The 21334-nt window shown below is 44.9% G+C and overlaps 1 protein-coding gene across 5 annotated transcripts; it reads right to left on the bottom strand.

Moving 5' to 3' along the window:
- Window positions 1-898: 898 nt before the first annotated feature.
- esrp2 (epithelial splicing regulatory protein 2) lies at window positions 899-19972 on the bottom strand. 5 transcript variants are annotated; one of them, XM_029113510.2, is made up of 17 exons: window positions 19836-19971; window positions 19514-19666; window positions 18915-19043; window positions 13002-13115; window positions 12359-12473; window positions 12173-12274; window positions 11886-11940; window positions 11301-11411; window positions 11051-11183; window positions 10498-10540; window positions 8874-9175; window positions 7784-8014; window positions 7282-7480; window positions 5196-5406; window positions 4785-4974; window positions 3018-3120; window positions 2419-2505 (listed from the first exon to the last, which is right to left on the bottom strand). In XM_029113510.2, exons 2-16 carry the CDS (start codon window positions 19643-19645, stop codon window positions 3031-3033), a joined length of 2157 nt encoding a protein of 718 aa, XP_028969343.1. In that variant the 5' UTR covers window positions 19646-19666; window positions 19836-19971; the 3' UTR covers window positions 2419-2505; window positions 3018-3030. The 5 variants fall into 5 exon arrangements, with proteins under 5 accessions (XP_028969339.1, XP_019909151.1, XP_028969343.1 ...); XM_029113506.2 differs by lacking the exon at window positions 3018-3120 and having other exon boundaries at window positions 899-2505; window positions 19836-19972; XM_020053592.2 differs by lacking the exons at window positions 3018-3120; window positions 19836-19971 and having other exon boundaries at window positions 899-2505; window positions 19514-19829.
- Window positions 19973-21334: the final 1362 nt, after the last annotated feature.

The raw sequence follows: 21334 nt of genomic DNA, 5'->3' as shown, positions 1-21334 counted from the left end.
TTGTTAAAACTGGGTTAACCAGCTATAAAGGACAATAGATACAATTGGCAGATGTATTTAATCAAATGTTTTTAGTAATGTGTCATTTCTTTAGCTAGTGGGGTAAGCCCCCTCACCTGGATCGATCATTTTTCATGTGCTTCTTTAAACCGTAAAACCAGCAAACGGCTTTTCCTGTAATGTACTTGTCTAGGTCAAACAATATGCAAACATAAAAAGCATTCAAATATACCATACCTTAGTATACTACTTACTATGGAAAAAGTACTTAATAGGTTAATTTTACTTAAAAACAAAATGTTAGTGGTTCCAAAATCACATTTAATTCTCTATTTTGATCTAAATTAGTTATAAACAAAAGATTCACCATAAATGTGGCATCTCTACCTCAACATATTAAAACTTAAAACTATGAACTGTCTGTAAGTAGATCTTAAGGCTTCCCAACATCTATTTTAGGAAAATATTATGTCATGTAATATTTTGTAATGGTCACTGAGTTTGTTACTAACAAAAATGACATTAACTTCAATATATTTGATGAAATTACTTCAAATATGGTAAAACAAAAGATATTTAAAAAAAAAAATGAAATGTTGATGGGGTCATCTTACCAGTTACCATATTTACTTCCTTTAAAGTCAAGCATGAACATGAACACACATCTGATTGATTAGCCCCTACTGCTTTGAGTTCTCACTCCTGTAGTTGTGGGATTCTTATGCAAATTGTGAAAACGTGTCAATGCAGAAATGGGGGGCCCAAGGGCAAATGGGGAACTACTGTTCTTATTCTTGATTTGCGAATTAGTACCCTATCAGTCATAACAGACTACTGTTCATACTGCCTTGTCTTAATCACTTACTCAATAAAAGGGACATAGTTCAGAACAAACCAGGGCTGTTTTAACACTGGGGCAATATCAAGTTTCATTTATTTCATTTACACAATAATTCTAAATTCATACAAGTCAAGGCTCAAACTTGCTTAAAAGAAACAAAAATGTCCCCTCTGCCACCAGAGGTCAGCCTAGCCTCTGAGGGGGCTGGTATTGCACTCTGGGTAATGTAGGCACAGCAAAGACGAGAAACAAGGCATTAGTGTTCTCAGCAGCCTAGTCACAGGAACAACTCACGCAGCATTTTCTTAAACACATTTTGACAGTCCAAAACAAGGTAGAATCAAAAGCATGCTGCATAAGACCAGCATTTTTTTTACAAGATCTACTCTCCTTAAAGGTTTTTCCCTTCTCACACAAACTCAATCATGGGTGATTGTTTTCACACATACTTCTACATACTTGTAGGACTCAAATTTTGGAGTGGACCGTATACGACACGATCACTGTTTGCATGTGTACTAGTCTTTTAGGCATTGGTTTTCAAACCTCTTCATGACCCCCAGGCATTTCATCTATCCATACAAGAGCTAGCATACTAGATCAGATCAATTAATCAGTTAACAGCAAAGCCCTTGAATGGGCGAATCAGCTGCGCTAGTTCGGAGCTACAACTAAAATGTGAAACATCTGGGGTGTCCCTAAGGAGAGGATTGAGAAGCAACTAAAGGATAAAGGAAAGGAGACCATGCAGACCAGCAGCCAACTCTTTCACATTTAAATAACATAAATCTACATTTCTGGATAACTTTTTTTGGATCAAACAAAATATTCAATATTCATCATGCTAGGGAATTACGGTAGTGATAAAATAGACAGTCAATCTTTGATTGTAGCAAAGACAAGGAAAACATGACAGTGCTTGGACAGATTCTAAACAGAATGGCATTGTGCCATACATGCATAAACGCTTTTTACAGCAAAAACAAACAATATCACACAAGTAGTTGTCAATAAGTAAATCGTCCAGCATGTTAATGGGGCTCTGACTAACATACTTTGTGGCCCGGTAGTTCTACAGAAGACATGCCATGTGTAGTGGAGCAAGAGTTGGATTTCTCTTCTGCTATACAGTACAGTACTAGTGTCAGGTCAAGGAAACATATGGCTTTTGTTATCATTAAACTGTACAGCCCAGCATTGATAGCATACCATGCAAGGAACATGCAAACACAGAGCATAGTTACAGGGGGGGCATAGGGATGGTTTTAGCTATGAACATTTATGCTAGTAGTCATTAGGCTAAAATCAGGGGAAATGTGTTTTTGCGTCATAAAATCGGTGTACATAGTGCTTTTGGATAAGGGGTCTGTTTTAGCTGTGGTCAGTGTGTCAGTAGTGATGGGTGGTTCAGGTTGGAAGAGACAAAAGGAGAGGCACAGAAGGTCTAGCAGGGTTGTGGTCCTTAACTCTTCCCTCCAGTCACGACCAGCCGACCATGGTCAGTCACAGCACACCAGCAGTCGGACAGGGTGACCGGACAGGGGGTGGTTGGAACGCTCTGCCACGGCACGCCTGGCCGTCTCCTCGCTGGGGAAAGTGACCAGGGCTTCACCGCTACGCTGGCCACTGAGGTTGTACAACACAAGGATGGCGTCCGGCTGGAGCTGAAGGCGAAAAAAAAAAAACACAGAAGGTGGAGAAGGGATGAAGGAAGAGGTGGGGGAGGACATTTGGGATATACCAACTACAGCACCGTCATTAGCACCATCCAAACACCAGGGGGCACCAATCAGCCAAAGGAGTGACAGGATCCTGCACTGATCAAACCAGTCAAGTTAGAGGGGTCCATGACCATAAACCACTGGCCAATGCAATTCCTTGTAACGCATGCTTTCTTTAAAAATGAACTTCGGTCCAAAATCAATACCTGATCATAGGATGTGAGAGCAGGTTAGTGATGTGTTCAGTAACCCAAAGCCACTAGGTTAGCACGATCAGGTCAAAAAGCCAAACTGATAGTTGGAGAGGAAAGCAATGGAGAGAGAGATTTACTCAGGGGCACATTGTTGATTTGGGGTTAGGCAGGCGGACGGGCAGACGGGGGGGGGGGGGGGGGGGGGGCAGACAGGGGGGCCATGCGAGGTACATGGAAAGACAGCAGAGGTTCACCACTTACCTTGGGAGTGTCCCTACAGACAGAGCCACTCTTTGGGCTGGATCAGACTCCTGGCCTGATCCTGACTCATCTGAACCATGCTGCTGTAGTCTTCAGGAGCGTACTACAGTATGATGATGTTTACAGTCAGACAGGGAACTCAGTAGAGCATTTAAATACCACACACATTGTTTTGAAAGCCTACATACACACACATCTTAGATGAAGACATACTAAAATGTAGATACAGCAGACAAGTCCCCAACAATCCACCTGAACACAAAAACCAACCAGACATGGTGTATGAATGGGTGTACCAGACACCAGTCCTCAGTGTCTCAGTCTGGAACAGTTTCTCACCCTAACGCAGCACTCATTCAGATGGCAAAACAAACTCAAGAAGCACTTTGATAAACACGCACAGCCCCGTCACCACTCCTGTATCCTGGGGCAGCAACGCTAACACACCCACCCAACCAGCCCCATCACCACTCCTGTATCCTGGGGCAGCAACGCTAACACACCCACCCAACCAGCCCCGTCACCCCGGCAGTATCCTGGGGCAGCACCGCTAACACACCCACCCAACCAGCCCCGTCACCACGCCTATATCCTGGGGCAGCAACGCTAACACACCCACCCAACCAGCCCCGTCACCACGCCTGTATCCTGGGGCAGCAACGCTAACACACCCACCCAACCAGCCCCGTCACCACGCCTATATCCTGGGGCAGCACCGCTAACACACCCACCCAACCAGCCCCGTCACCACGCCTGTATCCTGGGGCAGCACCGCTAACACACCTAGCCAACCCAGTCACCACGCCTGTATCCTGGGGCAGCATCGCTAACAGACCCACCCAACCAGCCCCGTCACCACGCCTGTATCCTGGGGCGGCACCGCTAACACACCCACCCAACCAGCCAGCCAGCTCCGTCACCACGCCTGTATCCTGGGGCGGCACCGCTAACACACCCACCCAACCAGCCAGCCAGCTCCGGTCACCACGCCTGTATCATGGGGCAGCACCGCTAACACACCCACCCAGCCCCATCACCACGCCTGTATCCTGGGGCAGCACCGCTAACACACCCACCCAGCCCAGTCACCACGCCTATATCCTGGGGCAGCACCGCTAACACACCCACCCAGCCCCGTCACCCCGGCAGTATCCTGGGGCACACCTGCTAACACACCCACCCACCCAGCCAGACCAGTCAGTCAGTGGACAGAGAGACAGGACATTCAGCCTTCTGGAGACTCACCTCTCCTACTCAGTCAGGCAGCCAATGAGGGGAAAAGCAAGAGAAGAAGAGAGCTCATGTACATATGTTCCTTATGCAATAGGTTGCAGTTTCATGGTTGGTGTTTTGGGTAGCTAATATGAGCATATTTACTGTTTAATGCTGAATGTGTTTTACTACAGGTGTTTTATATTCAGACATAACTCTGGTTTCATGGTGTAGAGAATATAGTTTAAGCAATTGTCCAAATATACTATTCAAAATAGGTACATTTCTCCAGGTACAGATCATAACCATAAGCACATACCCTAGGGTAGAGGGGTGGGGTTTACTGGGGGTACTGACCTGAGAACACAGAGGAGTAGTGGGGTGGGGTTTACAGGGGGTACTGACCAGGGAGCACAGAGGAGTGGAGTGGGGTGGGGTTTACTGGGGGTACTGACCAGGGAGCACAGAGGAGTGCAGTGGGGTGGGGTTTACTGGGGGTACTGACCAGGGAGCACAGAGGAGTGTAGAGGGGAGTAGTTTACTGGGGGTACTGACCTGGTATCCCTGAAAGAAGCCAAGGATATCTTTGACCCCGGCGTTGTAGGGCAGACCCTGCATCCTGACAAGAGCCCCATGCTGGGGCATCATGGGAGATCCGGCGTGGGGTTGCTGGGCCGCTAATGCTGAGGCTACAGACCCTGGGGGAGCAGCAAAGTACCCCACGGTGGAGGGAGAGACGGGGGGGCTGGAGAGAGAGAGAAAAGAAAGGAATGCTGGACATTCAGGTTTACACTTCAAAGGTCAGAAATCTATAGGAGGTAAACATGGCATGATTCAGTCCCAAGAGCCATATTCCACTATTCAAACAGCCCTCCCTCCCTCCCTCCAGTTCATCTGGTCACAAACCCATCTTGTAATGGTCACTGACCAGGGGCAGTATTCGGAGGAGTTTGTGTTGCTGCTCACCTGGGGTAGTAGGCAGTGTAGTTCATATTCATGTTCATGTATAGCTGTGCCGGGTGGTGCTGTGGGGGGTAGTACGCCAGGGTGGGGGCGGGGTGGGGGCTGTGCGTGGGCTGGGGGGTTCGGGAGGCAGACAGTAGAGGGGACTGGTACAGGGCAGCCTCAGAAAGCAGGGCAGGAGAAGGGAACGCGGCATAGGCTGGAGGAGACAGACCTGGACAGAGGGCAGAGGGTCAGATGCAGCAGACTACACCACTGGATCAAGAACTGTTCAACACACTGAAAACATGAGATCAGCAGCCTCAGGATGAGAGTTCATTTACAACTGACAACTTCCCGTTTCACGAGAGGAACGGTTTCAGACGAATTAGGAGGCGCTTGGACAATAAGGCATCTACTTTGGTTGGATGGTCTCTTCTGTCCCACTAGTTGCACCATTACACCAGGTACCAATGTCAGGTGACTGTTCTCCAAATGTAATCATTCACCAAAATAATTTAACACAAACTAGATGATGCAGGTTAGCTACTAGGCCAGACAGACAAACCTGAACAATAAGCGTTTCTCTTTGGTTGAATTTCTTAATTATAATTGTTTATTAGCCAAGTGGTTTTGGCAGTAAATCTGAATAACAGCCCTCATTCAGAACTCCATTACCATCAAATCCCTGGTATTGACAGGGTTGCTAATCAAGACATATTTAATAGTAAATGACCCAGTTCAGGTGTGCCCTTGGTTCTGTCTAACCCTCCAACATAAACATTACTGAGGTAGCCAGTGTTTACACACCAACAGGCTGTACTGGTCTCTGGGTCACCCTGCATAGTGACTGATTAACAGAGCAGTTACATACCATGGTGGTGGACTGGGGGTGGGCTGCAAGCTTGACAAGCACACTCCCTTTATCAGTCTGGGGCCATTTGGCTCAACACACTACAACATTACCCCTGTACATTGTAACTGATTAGTGGCAATTAACAACGGACACATTTCTTTTAATAAAATAGCAATTAGCTGACCCAAAGTGAGGGTATTCCTTGCGCAATGAAACATCCTGAAGGAATGACAGTTTAGATTTGGCTTCATACCAAAACACAGACCAATGGTTAATTGTAGTTGTGCGGTCTTTCAGTAGCTAGATATACCCTTGCCTAAATGATCACAGGTCGTTATGGGTCCTTCTCCGGGTTTGTATCCCTGGTGATTTTGGCCTCATACTGCCAGACCAGGAATGCTCTACTGTCCCGACATAGCAACCTGTGTATGAGCTCCAGCCAGCCAGATTACAGTTTAGGTCACAGACAAGGTCAATGAAGAGAAACCTGAACAAACAGAAAGGCCTTAAAGCAGAAATACAGGCTTGCACAGGTACAGATGGCTGTAAGGGTGGCAATTTGTAATAGCCAATAGGAGACAAGGAAAAAAATTCATAACCGCCAATGTTGACAACAGGCAGCCGCACTGCTCTCTGGGTGATAACAGGAATCTAATCTACCTACTAGTCCAGATAATGAACCAAATGCAGAGCAAAGTGCACTGCTATAGACAGGCAGACACACCCATGACTATAATATCAAACCAGGCTAAAGGGTTTTAATGGGTGTGCTGTATTGCACAACTAAGATGGAGGGCATATCCTATAGAACAGTGTTTCTCAACCCTGCTCCTGGACACCCCCCTGCCCTGCATGTTTTAGATCTAGTGACTGGTGTATGTCTATGGACAGATGTTCACAGGGCAGTTTACAGGGTGGAGATAATGGGCTAGTGTCGGTGACTGGTGTATGTCTATGGACAGATGCTCACAGGGCAGTTTACAGGGTGGAGATAATGGGCTAGTGTCGGTGACTGGTGTATGTCTATGGACAGATGTTCACAGGGCAGTTTACAGGGTGGAGATAATGGGCTAGTGTCGGTGACTGGTGTATGTCTATGGACAGATGTTCACAGGGCAGTTTACAGGGTGGAGATAATGGGCTAGTGTCGGTGACTGGTGTATGTCTATGGACAGATGTTCACAGGGCAGTTTACAGGGTGGAGATAATGGGCTAGTGTCGGTGACTGGTGTATGTCTATGGACAGATGCTCACAGGGCAGTTTACAGGGAGGTGGGGACAGGCCGCTGCGATTCAGTGTCCCTCCCATCAGGACGAAACTCATCTCCTCTGTGGAGCACTGGAACACCTCCACGTAACGGTCCTTCATCATCTTCTTATGGCACTTCTGGGCAACCATAAAAGCCCTGTCAGCGGACTTCATCTGGATGAATGCGTCACCCGAGGGCCGACCCTGGACAGAGGGAGAGGAAGGTCAGAAGACCATCGGAACAGCCTAGGGAGGAGCCCCTTACGGTTCCAAGAGGGGCCCCAACATCACATGTTGTAGACCCAGGTTGGAACAAGTGCTGAAGAACCTGCACTGTAAGCAGTACTTGGAAGACTGGAGTGGGCTTTGGACGTTACTGTTGTTCAAAAGATTTGACACCCGTGCTACCAACGCTTTAAAAATCAGACCACAAGGGACAGCCTGCATACTGCATACTCCTTTCCAGTCAGCGTGCCTGGACCAGAGGAGTGCTCCCGGGAAGCTCACCTGTTGGTTGAGCACCATGTGAACTCCGTGGGGCTTGATGTCAATGGTGTGCTCTCCCATGAACTCCAGGATGTCTTCTATGGCGGCGGTGTAGGGCAGACCCCGGAGACGGACACAGTCCCGTGTGCTGGCGGTGGCCAGGAAAGGGGGCGTAGCCAGAACGGGCACGGGGAGCATCGAAGTGGTGGGGAGTGTGGAGATCAGAGGGGTGGACATGTACCGATTCAGGACCTAAAGTCAAAATGTCATCAAGGATTTATGACACATTATGTTACACTGGATATCATTTTATTAAAACTCTGCCACCCTGAAAACCTGTGGTCATGTCTCCTACTCACTAAACATTTCAGAAGAAATTCATACTGTGGGAATTACAGAAACTGAAGGTTCTCTACCTCTTCCCCTTTCTAAAGAAAAATTCAGTACTCCACTGACAATTTATTACACAATGTTGGACCTAAGTATTACCTCTGAATAAATTAATCTATTCTTCTCTAATTGAGCTGGTAAGCATTAATAAATAAGACTACAATACAATTTTAATTAAAAAACCAGGCAAGTTGATTTATTTATAGCAATGATCAGGGAGCAATCATGGATAATTATCCTTTGGAGGAAAGAAGTGACACATACCTAAGCCAAAAAACATCCTTATACCTCACAAATGTATATGCTGTGGATCTTCCCATTCAAAGTTTCCTCTTGCTATCCCTCTGGTACATATTTTTGTCTTATATAGCCAAAATAACTTTTTTCCAAAACCCAGCTGGGTGTATAAAGCACTTTTTTAGCTAACGAACTTCACCGTCCTGTATTTGAGAACGCCGAGTGACTTGCCCCTAGCAATGGATCCTCTGTAGCTTCTGTAGAAGGCGGCTAAAAACATCCCAGCCTACCTAATGGAGTGTGCTTTGGTTTTGGAGAATTCAAAACTGCTGTTTGAGTTAAGCCTAAGTTTCTTAATGCTTCCTTGGCAACTCTCTGGTCTTCATATTAACACCAATAACATTCTCCAAAGGCGGGCGCATCACATAAGGAGCGCGCTACGAATATCTGCCCCAAAGAAAACGGGGCCTGTACCAGAACACACCTGCTGCACTTCAGCTGCGGTGCTCCTAAACAGCTCGATGTAACGCTTCCCCAGGATCTGCTTGTGTTTCTTCAGGGCATTCTGGGCGTACTCCTCACAGGAGAAGAGGACGAAGGCGTCGCCAGTTGGCCGCCCATCGGGGTATTTAACAAAGAGCAGGCCCTCGGTGGCGTCCGTCACAGGGCTCTCGGGACCCAGGAAGGTCAACACGTCCTGGGGAGAGGCGGTAAAGGGAAGGCCCCTCATACGGATGATCACCTGGTTCTCCTTGGACAGGAACTGCGCCACCTCATTGGAGGTGCCTAAAGTCACACAAAGGAGGAGAACACTGAAACAACGGAGTGAACATTTTCAATTAAAGTGGTTCTGGGTTGAAGTTGCTTTTCGGTAACGATAAATTTAAGAACATTTGTTACATAAAATAATCTACAAGTCCAGACATTCAAAAGAGGTGCAGAGTCACCCTAAGTCCTATAAGACAGAGATTTCAGTTCAGTCAGATATGTTAAAAGATTTACAGTTGTCTAGGTAAGGACCAGACAGGAAGTGTTAGGATGTGTCCTAAAAGACTTAATCTTCCCTACGTATTGAAACGCAATTGACCAGGATTTTCACAGGACATCATATGGGAAAGAAGGTATGTCACAAACAAAATGAGGCTTTAACCTAAAGTTGACGACAAGCCAGTAATAGTATGGACATGTTATTCATTGAAGTGGTTATCAGCTAAGTCATTGCTAGAAAGATGTTGTTATTTCACTCACACTGACCATGAAAAGTTTGTACAGGGACTGCTGCCCTAGCTTAACAGGAAGACAGTTTCACCATGGGGTTGTCAGGATGGAGACTTCTGCATTTTACCCAACTTTCCAAGTTAGAGGTGTGTGTGTGTGGGTGTGTGTGTGTGGGGGGGGGGGGGGGGTTGCCATGGTGAGCATTCAGGGCAAAATGAGGGTTTACTGACATACTGACACTGAAAAATATCCCCAAGCCAGCTGGAGGATTCAGTTCTAGCAGCTTTTCGGTTACTGATCAGATGTCTAAACCGCTAGGCTACCTGCCACCCATGAGGAGGGAATAGTGCCATTTGGGACAGGACCGTAGTTATCTGTACCATCTCATCTCCCCATGTTCTCTCTTGTATCAAGTGTGCTCTGTGGTCCAGGGGCCCAGCGCCCTGTCTTTGTCTCTTCACACCCCTTTTGTGTGGCCCTGAGCTGGACCTTCCACTGGCCGCTGGCCCTTCTCCCCCCGGGAGGCAGCAGGGAACAGGTGAGATGCTGTCAGCCAGGGGTAAAGTTACCTTCCACCCACTAGCCTCTAAAGGGTGAGGGAGAAGGGGAGGTGAGGCTCACAAAGCGCCTTTCATTCCCCCCGGATCAGCCAGAGGACCAGAGGGGTGCAACGCAGAGGAACGTGGAGAACCCCTTTAGTCTATCTCAGCTCCTCACAGGAGGCTTTATCCGAGGAAGAGGGTGGTCTGTCTTGAGTCAGATATCAGAGGATGAGGCCAGGTCACAGAAAGCTAGACCGCCACACACTAACATGAGATCTTTCCACATGAACTATCCATAGGTAGAGAGGTCAAAGGAGGGAGGGGGAAGGTGGGGGGCTGAAATCTGACCTCCAGCAATCTTGAGGAATTCCTCTCCGGTGGCTTTGTAGACCTGTGAGGATGAGAGGAGACTTTCAGGAGCTGAAAAAGGGCCTTTCCCCAGACTGTGACATGCACCGTGCTTCAGTTTCAGCTGTATGATACACATTCTACGTTTGTAGCATGACCTAGAGTCACAGTATTGGATCAGCAGTATTTCAGCATGGGGCTTTTAGGGACGCATCAATAAGAAAGCTATTGGCCAATATGACAGCTGATATTAACATACCACAATTGGCCAATGCCTATTCCGATGTTGTCATTTCAGTAACCTTATACCCTGGGATAAATTAAATGAATGTTGCTTCTGATGAGTCTTATTCCAACAAAATGAAAGATCATACAAATGTTATTTACAACGCCTTGATAGAAATAAGTAAATGAGGTATGTAAGGCATTGAACTCAAAACTGCTTTAACAAATGCCATTGTTGGTCTTATTTGTTTAAAATCAGCTGTGTTTCTGAAGACCATTAAGTGCTGGCAGTTTGCAGTCTTAAAAGCAGTATTGTACAGAGGCTGACCTCAACATATCTGCTTCCCATGTGGTGTTTGTGTCTTTCCAGGGCCAGGTCTCTATGCTCCTGGTTAATGAAACGGACCAGGGCCTCGCCGTTCCTCCTGCCCTGGGCGTTGAGACAGAGGGCCACGCCACCCCTACAAACAGCGTTGGAAGGAAAGGTGAGCATCTAGACCCAACGCCCATGTAACACATCCTGCATGTGACGGACAGCAGACCAGCCTTAACAGGACATAACCACAAGGATAACATACTTGGCGATGTTGAGCCCTTTGAAAAAGCGGGCGATGTCCTGGTCAGAGGATTGCCATGGCAACCCCCTAGCTCTGATCACGGTCTCACTGTCCACTGGTTCAGTCTTACTGCTGCAGGAGAGACAGACAGACAGTGTTCAGAAACTCTGAAGATACTGGAAATAAAATAAAATTTAAAAAAAACAGTGGATCTATATTGTTATAAATGAAATGATCTTAGTAAGTTGCCTTCAGTAGAGACATGTTACAAATTGGAACGCATGTCTTGTAACAGTCTACTTCACGCCACCCTAACACTCACACACTAAATGCCAGGGGTTGTCAGGGCAATGGGTATTGGACACCATACTGGGATTTATGCACTGCTACTGGATAGCCAGTTAAGTACTTGATGGCAAAGTTGGAGTGGTTTAATGACACGCTTGTGGTTTTCCTTGTTGCTGTAATCAATACTAAGAGGCTGGCTCTGAACAGGGGAGGGACACTCAAGACTAAACAACAGGTTTAGAAAAGAGGTGTGGCGACACCAAACCTAATGTTGGAGGGAGGTAACATTAAAGTTAGGTACGCTGAGAATATACATACCATGCTCCCGATTCAAACTTGACCTTCACAGCTTCAAAGCAGGAAAATGTGTGATCTGCAAGAGATTCAGACTGATTAACAAAAAATAAATACACTTCCAACTGACTTGGATGCAAACAGAACACCACAAGTAATGCTTTTAGCCCTTCTGTGTTTGGTGGCGTTTCATGATCAACAGGTCTAGCCTGTTCAGCGCTTGGCTGCATTCTTGTTAGCCACCCAGCATGAGCAGGCATGGGTGTAGCCAGGATGGGGCTAAAACAGAGGGGGGGGGGGGGCAGACTTACTGTAGGGATCAGCCAGGATGTGCAATGACAGCTGGACCATACTCCTCACCTCCTTCACCCCAGTCACCTGTTCTGACAGGGGCAGCTCTGGGATACACACATCTACACACAAACACATCAGTCAGGCTTAGAAAAACAGGGAGCAACATGTTTACTGAAATTATATTTTACATAGCCCGGACGTACATTCCAGCATGGCGGGCAGCGTAAGGTCCTGGACCGGGCCAGCGTTCGGACAACATTTGTGAAACTCTTTCCTCACGTCTACAAAAGAGTAGAAACACTCTGGCAGAACCAGGTTCTGAAACAGGAAAATCAGTCATTAAGCCCATTCAACATTCACTGAATAGCAGACTACAGTGTACAGACCGATGACTTGAACAGAAGGGACAATTAAGGTGATAAAATGTAGAGGAGAGCAAAGGATCAGTGGCATAAAGAGGTGAAGAAAGAAGGCAAGATGAATACGAGAAAGACGACAGGACATGAATAGCAAACATTCCTGTGCAGATTATAACATGTTACTGTTCAACACAAGACAACCATAGGAGAAATACTGCTAGTCAAGACCCAGGAAGAACAACCCACACTCGGCTAAATGTCAAGTGTTCAGCACAGATAGGAACCACTAAAAGACTCATTATCTAGACTAAATTATTGAATTGTGCATCCTTCCCCTTAATGAAACTCTTTAATGTTCTAGAAACCGAAGCACATGCAATGAACAAATACATGGTAGAAAAAAAATTGTCAGGGAATAGGGGCCAGTATATATTTGTCAAGAAATTGCTCCTAAATGGAATGTTAGGTAATCAAGGGCCCCTTGTACCTTCTTGGAAGCCTCAGGGTGAAGCGCCTGTCGTATGATCAGGGGCCCGTCAACACACAGCCTGTAGGAGCTTCTGCCAAGAGCCTTCACCTCCGCTGAGACCGACTGCTGGAACTGTATGGAGAGAAGAGACCTTCTCAGACAGACACTTCAACTGTAGCTAGTAGACAGGCCAAGTGCCAACCTCCTCTATGACAAAGCACTGATTAACAGTTCAGAATCATTCAGCAACAGCCGGCTACTAACTAGGCAAAGGTTCTAACGCATTTTTGTTATTCAGTAAGTCCTCCGTAATGATGATAATGTGTACATTGCATTCAACCTACAAAAAACATTAAACAGCCGAGGTCACATCTTCTCAAAGGAGCTTAACGTTATGAAAATGTTCTCTCAACTGGTTTTGAGACTTGGAGGCAAGGGAACAGCGGACAAGAGGCCTCTTGGTGATAATCACCTGGATCAAGGACTTCCCTCTCAGGACAAACAACAGTCATGACCAGACAGACAGGCCAGGGGAAAACAACCAATTAACCAAGCCTGCTGCGCGTCCTATAAACAAGTTAGCCAATCATCAGCCCCTATAAAACACACTAGGCCAATCAGGACCCTGCACCGGGGTATCCCATATAGGTCTGTGTTTGGTAATAATCCATGGAGCAGGGCCCCATTACCACTGTTGTGTAAACCCTCAGTTGTCCTCAACAGCCATAAAGTCTCCAGAAGCGCTGCCTGCTAGGCCCTCTGACGTCGGACGTTACCTCACTACCTGGGGATTGGCTCAAATACGCAACACTAATCTTCGACTCGTCACCATTCCATCACCCGGCTCCCCAGGAGACCCACCATCTCATGGTCATCAGGGAGGGTAGCGTCAGGCGGGTTCCAGGCCGTGTGCAGCCCCAGCGCATGTTACAGCACGCCCCACACAGAAGCCAGACGTATACCGGGCCATTACCTTCCAACCTGCCCTGCTCAAACAGCCAGTGACTTGACTGCCTGAGAGAGGAGAGCGATGGGTTGTTGTGACCATTGAAAAATATTGCAACAGAACGCAATTCCCTTAATGTTCAAGCCTGTTTCCTCGTGGTTTCTTCTAACTAAACATGGCATGACATTATATAGAATGACAGTGACGTTTCGTTAAAACCTTTTATTTATATAAAAGACACGACCAGGCCAAAGCGTCCAAATACAAAACTTGCAGTTTGCTTTATTTTTTTTTTTTTATCTTAACTTGAAATTATCAAATTCCATACATTCTAGGAAACATCCTATTTAAGTCCAGGAGGAACAAAAGTCCAAGCAGGTGGTGGAATTCAAAACTGACAATGGCCACATTGTCAGAATACATGGAATAACATGGTCATTTCCAAACCAGGCATGCAAATATCAGTGTTTGTCCTGTAGCACGTGAGGCATGGAGACAGTGAGAACAGGTTGTTAATCAGTCCTAATTACACTATGGTAAGGCGTTTGCTCAGGGCTGTTTTCACAGCCACGTAGCCCTGCCTTGCACTATCAGCAGCAAGTGGTTAACAAACGGTTTAAAGGGGAATGAAGCGACACTCCCAGTACTCAAATGTCTCTGCCAAACCAAAACACTAGAGAAAACATGTCCAACAGGTCAGGCCCGATGAAGGCACAGATCTAACATTAGATATACATTTAAATATTGCATGTATAATAGCAACACTTTCAGAAATACAAACCATTACGATTAAATAAATATCCTGTATGACAATAGACAATCGTGAATACAAGGTATTGTGATTTCAATTGATACCTTCATCAATATATTCAAATGATTGTTGTAAATTAATTTATAGAAAATCTAAACTTGTGTTGGTACTGATATACATTTTCAAAATAAAGTGCAGTATTGAAATATTTAACAATGTTTGTCCCTCACTAAAAACAGAGGTTAAATATGAGAAAGGGCAAGGTGTCAATACCACAGGGGAAAGGGGAACTGTCAACATTGTACAATCGAACACGTGCATTGATTTTAGTGACCATGGCTGTCTGTCCAGGCCCACTGTTAACATTAGTTTCATTTTCCCTTTGACAGGAGGGGAGGGTGAACGTTTCCCTGCTGCCCTGTGATCAAAGCTGGAACTGTTGGGCTGTCTGCCTGGGTCGAAGACGCTTATGATAAGTTAGAAGGGAGTACCAGACAGTACTCATGGCTAGGCTTGTTGATGAATGGTCAGTACCTTAAACAGGAGTCAAACCTCGGAGTGGTGGTCTACAAGGAGCCCATTCACATGGTTTTATCCACTATCTACAAAACATGAGATGGGTATAAACCTTGGTCAATCTTCACCTTATTCTATCCACTTCCAATGATAATCATATTTCTTACCCCCGACTGAATCTGGTCTACTGCTCGTTCAGCATAAATGATCCTCTAACTGCTTAAAAAAAAATGTATGCATCCATAAAGGCCTGCTCCTCTACCATATAAATAGGGGACATTTCAAACTATTTTTGTGGGGCACAGCCTGCAGGAAGTAAATCATAATTTTGTTGCCATTGGCCAATTTTTTTAACAGAAAATTTAAATTCATTTGGACAGCTCTAGGTTTTGATGAAGCAACAATCAGTCTTCCTAAATTATATTTTGAATGATGAGGAATGGTGGAAGGAATAAAGCAAAATTAAAATCTCCAGATGGAGAGGGAAGCATCTGAATTTGTCCAACAAACATCCTGTTTGACCAGAGGTTCCGCAGCTAATTTGCTTTGTGGAATAAATACACACCAGACAGCAGCAGTGTAAAGAGTTTGAGTGTAGGTGGTCTGCAAAAAAAATATACGTATTGATTTGTCATATTGCATTTGGTGTTTGATTAGTTAGTTTGCCTTGTATCGCATTGTAATCTGGCTCATGAGCTCTTCCTAGGTTAATTTGGACCATGAACAATAACAGTTGGCATTTACATTTTCCTGCTGTACTGAAATGTGGCCCCCCATCATTCAGAACCAAATTCATTCAACCCCTAATCACAAAATCATCATTCTGCCATGTAGGTAACCATCTTAACTAGAAGAGGGTTATAATTAAGCATTATCCCCCATCACACCCCTCCGAGCCTGGTTCCTCTCTAGGTTTCTTCCTTAATTTCAGCCCCTCTTAGAGAGTTTTTCCTAGCCACTGCACTTCAACACTGCTGTTGCTTGCTCTTTGGGGTTCTGAAACAACTGCTGACAACTTTGCGACAACTGCAGATGTAAAAAGGGCTTTATAAATAGATTCCTAATGGTGACAAAGTGTAAACAGTACAGGCACTGACAAACATGGGGATTCCCATGCAGTTTCAGGAAGTGATTGTTGGTTTTTGATAGAATTAACTCGTAACAAAATGTATACTTTTTACCTTTGCCCAATTTTGTCAATCCAACTGTTTCAATGGCAGACGTATCACATCTCCGACCGGATTAAAGAGAGTTGAAGATTGCAGAAAGCTTTCCTCATTGGCAAGGCCAATGTAACCTCCCTCTCAGGTCGAATTGGTGCTAGTATGAAGAGTATCCTAGAAGGCAACACCAGCTGCGAGGCGACAAATGTATACATTGCCTAATTTCTTTGTTGCCGAAATCTGTTTAGATGTTCTGCGATACCATTCAAAATTTAACAACACAGATATTATAGGGCTTTGATACATTTATCTGATCGGCATTCCAGCTGCATCTATGATAAGAACCAGTCGACTGAAATGCCTTCTGAAGTGTCATGATAACCTGGCCCAAATACAGTTGACCTGTGTGCTGTTTCCAGTCTAACAGTGGAGCCGTAATAAAACATTGATTTACCTTAATTTGACATTTTCTTAAACACACACCATAATGAGAAACGTTGAGAATACTGGCAGCAACACGCCCCTTCACTGTCCAGTCATAATGCCAAATGTGGTGTTACTTCTATTTACAATACCAATTAGTTCAGAATTAATTGGGGGGGGGGGGGGGGGGGTTACAAAAAAAATATGGATAATTTGGCTTGACTTTAAATAAGCAGTTCTCTGCTGGGTTGAGCCTGTAGATCCTGAGCCTTTAAAGTGGCCTAGCAGAACAGACAGGTGAACACGCTTTGCTCCAGGCTGCCTGGCACTCTGCAAGTCAGAACGTGTGCACTGTTACTGCATTGATTTGAGGCTCTAATAAGGGACGCCCTGGGTACATGGAGTCCAAATCCAAAATGTATTCCATTGATCGGACAGCTACAGGATCTAGACTACAATTTGGATATTAAGAAAAAGAGTAGGGAAAAGAAACAAAGTTATACTAATCTACCACTCCATTCTTCTCCTCCTTAAATCTTTCACAACAACAAACCAGCATCCTTGGTTTGGCTGCCCTGGTCAAATCACATGCTCAGGTCCATTCTGAGATAACGCCTTGACTAGTTTACTATTCATACCTACAAAACCCCAGTGGCATCTCAAATGACTCACATTCAGTGTGTGTAGCCTTTACTCCATTCCTCCACTGACTGCCTGGCTGAAATCAATAAGGACAAATAAACTAAGCACAGCCAATGGCTAGAGAAAGTGGTCCAGCAGATAGAAGCAAGGCAAAATTGATTATTCTGGTTAATCTTTAAAAAAAAAAAAAAAAAAGTCTGCATACTCACAAAAGAAACCAGATAGGAACTGCTGTAACAGACAGAAAATACAAATGACTTCAACATTAACAGCAGGGCTGTATAACTCCAGTCAAGGAAGCCTGAAACATCCTCTCCTAGTCAGGGACGGTTTCAGACCCAGGTCAGTGCAGTTAACTACCAAGTAGAACAAAACAACTCAAAGCCCTGATTTAGAGTCAGCAGTCAGAGATCCAAATCTAAACTGTCACAACACCAAGAGCACTCAAAGACAGGCCTTGCTGTGTTTAGGAAGCGTTGACGACTTCACCCAACTTTATACAGAGTTTCTTGGGTGAAGACCACAGCATTGAGTCAGAAGCATCCCCAACCCTAACCCTGAATCACTAGGAGAGCCTGGTAATGAGGGGTTTTCAATTATGAAATACTGCTGGGGGCAGGGATGGGCGTACCTACCGAGTGGAAACAAATACTCTGGGCAATGCAAGCCAACAGAGGTTGAGAAACACGTTTGGCAACATACAGGAGGTGCTGGAATCTATAAACATTCACATCCTGGTCATAAACTGGAACGGACAGACTCATGTCACCAGTTACTGGCCTTAGAAAACAGGTGCTATGGCCAAGGGGTCTCTATCCCTTTCGAGTCCCCTCTACCTCCCTGCAAAGTATGGTTTTGTTGTGTTTCCAAGTAAACATTTGGTCTTACAGATGTCAGTAGCACACATCAGTCGGAGACAAGACTAGACCTGCTAGACACCCCCTCCCTAACTCAACTCTGACAGTCACTCTTTAACTGAGCAAATTCCCTCAATCCAGCTTCCACACTGGGCTGGTCCCAAATGGCATTGCATTCCCATAGCATAGGGCCCTGGTCAAAGCAGTACACTATACAGGAAACATGATGGCTTTTTAGAAGCAACCGATTACTGTCGTTCAGAAAGTTAAAAATAATAGGGTAGTGGATAGGGCCAACTAAGTGGAATCAGTTTGAGATACCTGTCACAGGTTCCTACTGAAGACAGGGGAGAAAGAAAAAAAAAAAAAAAACTTTTACCACAAGCTTAATCATCAAGCATGCCATGTCTTGTAATGTACCCTGAGGTCATTGGAGACATTAAAGACAATTAAATGCAGTCACTCTCATGGTTGTTTGTCAGTTAAATTTCAGCTTTTAACACACTAGAGATAAAAATGATTTGTTGAATGTTCAGGTATCAGAAAACTTCAGGGAAAATGTAATTCCTCCAAATTCTCTGGGGCCTGTACTGGAATCTTTCCCACCACTAATCAGTGGAAACTCTGTCTCACCTGTTGTAAAACTTTGTCCAGAGGCTCCGCCTTGCAGAGCTCATCCACAGACAGGCCAGTATCTTCTTTACTCTGGTCTGTCAACTCCAAAGTGTCAGGCTTCACGAGACGTCTCTGAAGTTTCCCAACCTGTGAAAGGAATCGGTGTTTCACCACGGCATGTGTCCCCCGTTTTAGTTCTAGGCTACAGAGCACAGCTTGGTGAACAACTTTCCTTCGTCATCCTACCCACGTCTAAACATGACATGCGGGCCATTTAATAAACTCAATCAAACAATTACCAATACAGAGGCAAAGCAGTTTGACAATCCAAAAGGGGCAAATGTAAAGGCACTGACATATAATCACAAAGGTATGCCGTCATTCATCCTGAATTTAGAGCCTTTAACTCAAGTTATAGCCAACACAGGTGAAGGTTATACGCCTATCGGTTCTAGAGTACTTCCATGTGCACACTTTTCAAAATCTGTGACCCTATAAATTACAGAAAGCGTACCTTTGTTGATTTATATGTCAGTTGTAAAGTTAAAACGACTCCACTAAGACAAAACACTACAAAGTCAAGAAGAAACCTTTACAACGGGTGAGAAAGTCCGTACCTTTTTCTCATGTAGATCCACAATTTGCCACACCAAGAGAATTATTTCCCTTTCATCGGAACCCAGTTTAGCCCCATTTGCACCAGCTGTTGCCCCAAAGAACACCACCAGAGTATCACTGTGCGAAGCCATCAGGGACCACAAGGGTAAAAACTACAATTAAAAGCAAAGATGAAATAAAAATAACACGAGGGTTCACCTTTTTCCAGTGCTAAGAAGAGCAAACAAAAGGTCTGGAAATTCAATTGAAGTAAACGAAAAGGGAGAAAGAAGAATTATTTTCCAGAGAGGACACGACAGAGATTGCGGCCAAAGACTCTACCTTATCCAGTAATTGAGTGTTCTATCCAGAGATACTGGTTCAACTGGTAAAGAAGGGTGGGATAAAATCCGTGTTTCTTTCACGCGAACTCCATAACAAGCCCTGGAGTTTTTTTTTTTTCTCTTGGTCGCTATTTTTTTTATTTTTTTTTACCTGTGTATGGTTCAGCCTCTTATTTTCAGTCAATCTCCCAGGGGAGTTGACCTATTGGCCACTTGGCAAAGGTGAGGGCGGGACATACCGCACCAATATTTAAGAAACCTAACATTATTGGTTTAGAAAATTTGAAGGAAGTATGGTAACGAATAAGACTTTTTCACCGTGCATGCTCACTGTACAGTTCTCACCTTTACAGTAGCACAGCACTGAGTATAGTAACACAACAATTAGTTTCACTACTGTCCTTATTTCAGTGCACGAATATGACCAGGTAAAAAAATTATAATCTATTTCATTTTCTCTTCTGACATGAAAAGTTTATACATCCCATGGCCACATTCACATTTACTTAAGTTGATTATTTACATCGTAATTGCGTTTTGAGGAGTTATTTTAATGTTTTAATATTTTCTTATATCTTCTGCACTGCTTTAATATATAATACCACAATCGTTTTTGCCAAAACTATAGTACCAGCCTTACTTGTGCACAGTAACTAAAACAGTTCATAAAATGTGAACGCCATTTATTAATCACATCTAGGGGAAATCTCTTCAGGCCAGACTAATAGACCTTTATTGTGCACCTCCATTCCTGGCCTTCCTAGGTTAATTTATTAGGGATTGGTTGAGCTGGCTGGTGTAGAATGGGGGTGTTGGGACGTTGGGAGATGTGCACCCCTAAGTTTAGAGTGTGCAGATGTTAATGAATGACCAAATACTAGAACAAATCTCAAACAGTCTGTAAAGACCTGGAAGGATGCACCCACATTCTATTTTCTATTTTTCAGAGCCAAGCTCACATCATGGCTTTATCAGTGTTTTGGAGGACCAGAATTGGATGTATCACTGTTATTGCTGTTTCTGTGCCTCTGTGGTAGGTAGTCACCTGAAAGGCTTTTCCAACAGTTTTTAAGAAGTTCCCACATATGCTGTGCACTTGTTGGCTGCTTTTCCTTCACTCTGCAATCCAACTCAATTGGGTTGACGTCGGGTGATTGTAGAAGCTAGGTCATCTGATGCAGCACTCTCTTTCTTGATGTGTTTTGGGTCATTGTCCAGTTGAAAAACAAATGATAGTCCCACTAAGCACAAACCAGATGGGATGGCGTTTCGCTGCACAATGCTGTGGTAACCATGCTGGTTGAGTATGCCTTGAATTCTAAATGAATCACTTATAGTGTCACCAGCAAAGCACCTCCACATCATCACACCTCCTCCTCCATGCTTCACCTTGGGAACCACACATGAAGAGATCATCCATTCAAGCACCTGCAACTCATAAAGACAGTGGTTGGAACCAAAAATCTCAAATTTGGACGTATCAGACCAAAGGACAGA

The sequence above is a fragment of the Esox lucius genome, chromosome 2, assembly GCF_011004845.1.
Source record: "Esox lucius isolate fEsoLuc1 chromosome 2, fEsoLuc1.pri, whole genome shotgun sequence".
Classification (NCBI taxonomy): Eukaryota; Metazoa; Chordata; class Actinopteri; order Esociformes; family Esocidae; genus Esox; species Esox lucius.
Note: the sequence above shows the minus strand (reverse complement) of the source record. Positions and strands in the feature narration are given on the sequence as shown.